Source organism: Plasmodium cynomolgi (assembly GCF_000321355.1).
Source record: "Plasmodium cynomolgi strain B DNA, scaffold: 0550, whole genome shotgun sequence".
NCBI lineage: Eukaryota > Apicomplexa > Aconoidasida > Haemosporida > Plasmodiidae > Plasmodium > Plasmodium cynomolgi.
In genome coordinates this window covers 154-1,956 of record NW_004192952.1, presented here as the reverse complement: position 1 = coordinate 1,956, position 1,803 = coordinate 154, and the positions used below count along the sequence as shown (strand labels likewise).

The 1,803-nt window shown below is 27.7% G+C and overlaps 1 protein-coding gene across 1 annotated transcript; it reads left to right on the top strand.

The window, feature by feature from the left end:
* Window positions 1-479: 479 nt before the first annotated feature.
* Window positions 480-1,265, top strand: PCYB_004670 (hypothetical protein; the record flags this gene model as incomplete). Its single annotated transcript, XM_004227888.1, has 3 exons — window positions 480-583; window positions 625-1,030; window positions 1,059-1,265. The coding sequence occupies 3 exons, from the start codon at window positions 480-482 to the stop codon at window positions 1,263-1,265; spliced, it is 717 nt and encodes a 238-aa protein (XP_004227936.1).
* Between the last annotated feature and the right edge of the window lie 538 nt (window positions 1,266-1,803).

The window sequence follows — 1,803 nt, the reverse complement described above, 5'->3', positions numbered from 1 at the left end:
ATTTGTATATGGTATTTATATCACTTTAAAGTTTAAATGAATAATAAATTAGCAGATTAAGTATTTTTACATCACTTTAAAATGTTTTATTTTTGACATTATGGCATGTTCAAAATCATTTAATGGAGTAAATTTGGTTTATTATTTGGCAATCCATATTTAACTGCCTATTTAAATGTTTTTTACTCTTTAATTATGAATTATATTTATATCAAGCCATTTTATTTTAATAATTTTATAAACTTTTATTAATCCTTCTTCTCCTTTAGTATCTTAGTTATGAATGTTACAAAGATTTAAAATACCAATTTGGCGAAAGATTAAATGAATGGGATTATAAAATTACTAGAGATGTTTCGGACATTGAAAAGTATATAGAACTGATAAACTAAAGAAACTTAATGAGTTAGCTGATATTTTTGTTAATTTAAAAAAATATTTAAGCAACGATCATGTTTTTACTTCATCTTATAAATATAATGGGGAAGGAACTTGTAAATATGTTAGCTACTTGTTATGTGATCAAATCCGTAAAAAATATTTTAAAAGAGATGAAGGCACATTTATTATGCTCAAAGAATTTGTAGACAAATAAAATAAAGCGTATGGGTTTTATATGTGTAGTAATCATGTAAAACACTTAGATGATGATGAATTTCTAAAAATGAGAGACTTATATGATTTTTATGATAATTATATACAGTTATCACCAAAAAATGCGCATACGGATAAAAATTACTGCAATAACATGATATATTTAGTTCACCTATATCATACTTTTTTAAACAAAAATCCATCCGGTAGCTTAGAATTTAATGATGTATTGAGGCACATTCAAGTACTAATAGACAGTATTACAAATACCGGAAGAAATCATTGTGAAGGGAAAACTTTTTTTATACGTGAACCAGAATTATTTAAACCAATTGTGGTGCAAATACAACACCTCCACAACAAATTATCAGGACCAGATAGTAAACCATCACAAGAAGGCGTATTAGATAATGTACATACTCCAAAACATTCACAAGTAAGAAGTTCATCAACAACGTCAGTAGGAGAACAAGAAAGAGAATATCCAAAAAATTCCAAAAAATCTGAAGTATCAGCAACTTCTGTGTCAAAAGATCGCTTTGAAAGAGGACAACAAAATCAAAACCAAGAACACTCAGAACAACATGAAACTACTAGAAGACAACAACCTTATGGACAAGGAGGATATACTGAAACGAACGAAAAATTTTCACCAGGTAAAAATTCCATAGTATTAACAGAAGAATTAGGACACAGACCAGAAAATGATAATGGAGGATTCATGGAAAATGTGCAAAATACTATTTCAGAATTTGTCAATGGTGTTGATCCAGTACCAATTGTTGGTGTATCTGGAGGGATGGGTGCCTTATTCTTACTTCTTAGAGTATACATAGTTTTAAAAATATACAACAATGTTTTATATTACATTTAAGCAAAAATTCACATTTCATAAAATTACTTCATAAAATTCTTCATATATCATTTTAAATATTAGTATACTCCAGTTGGAACCTTCTTTAGAGGAAGAGGACTTAGACAACGAATCCGTAATGGATTCGATGAACAGTACACAGATTTCATTCCAGGTTATCAAGGATATGGAGATGGAAATTCTAGATATGATCAAATTAATATAGCTTATGGGCCTGAGTAAGACATATTACAATGTGTCTTAATAGAACAATATATGATTTAGAATATTCCCATGAATAAACAAACATTATTCATTACATATATATGTTTAATAAATTAAAATATCACAATTAA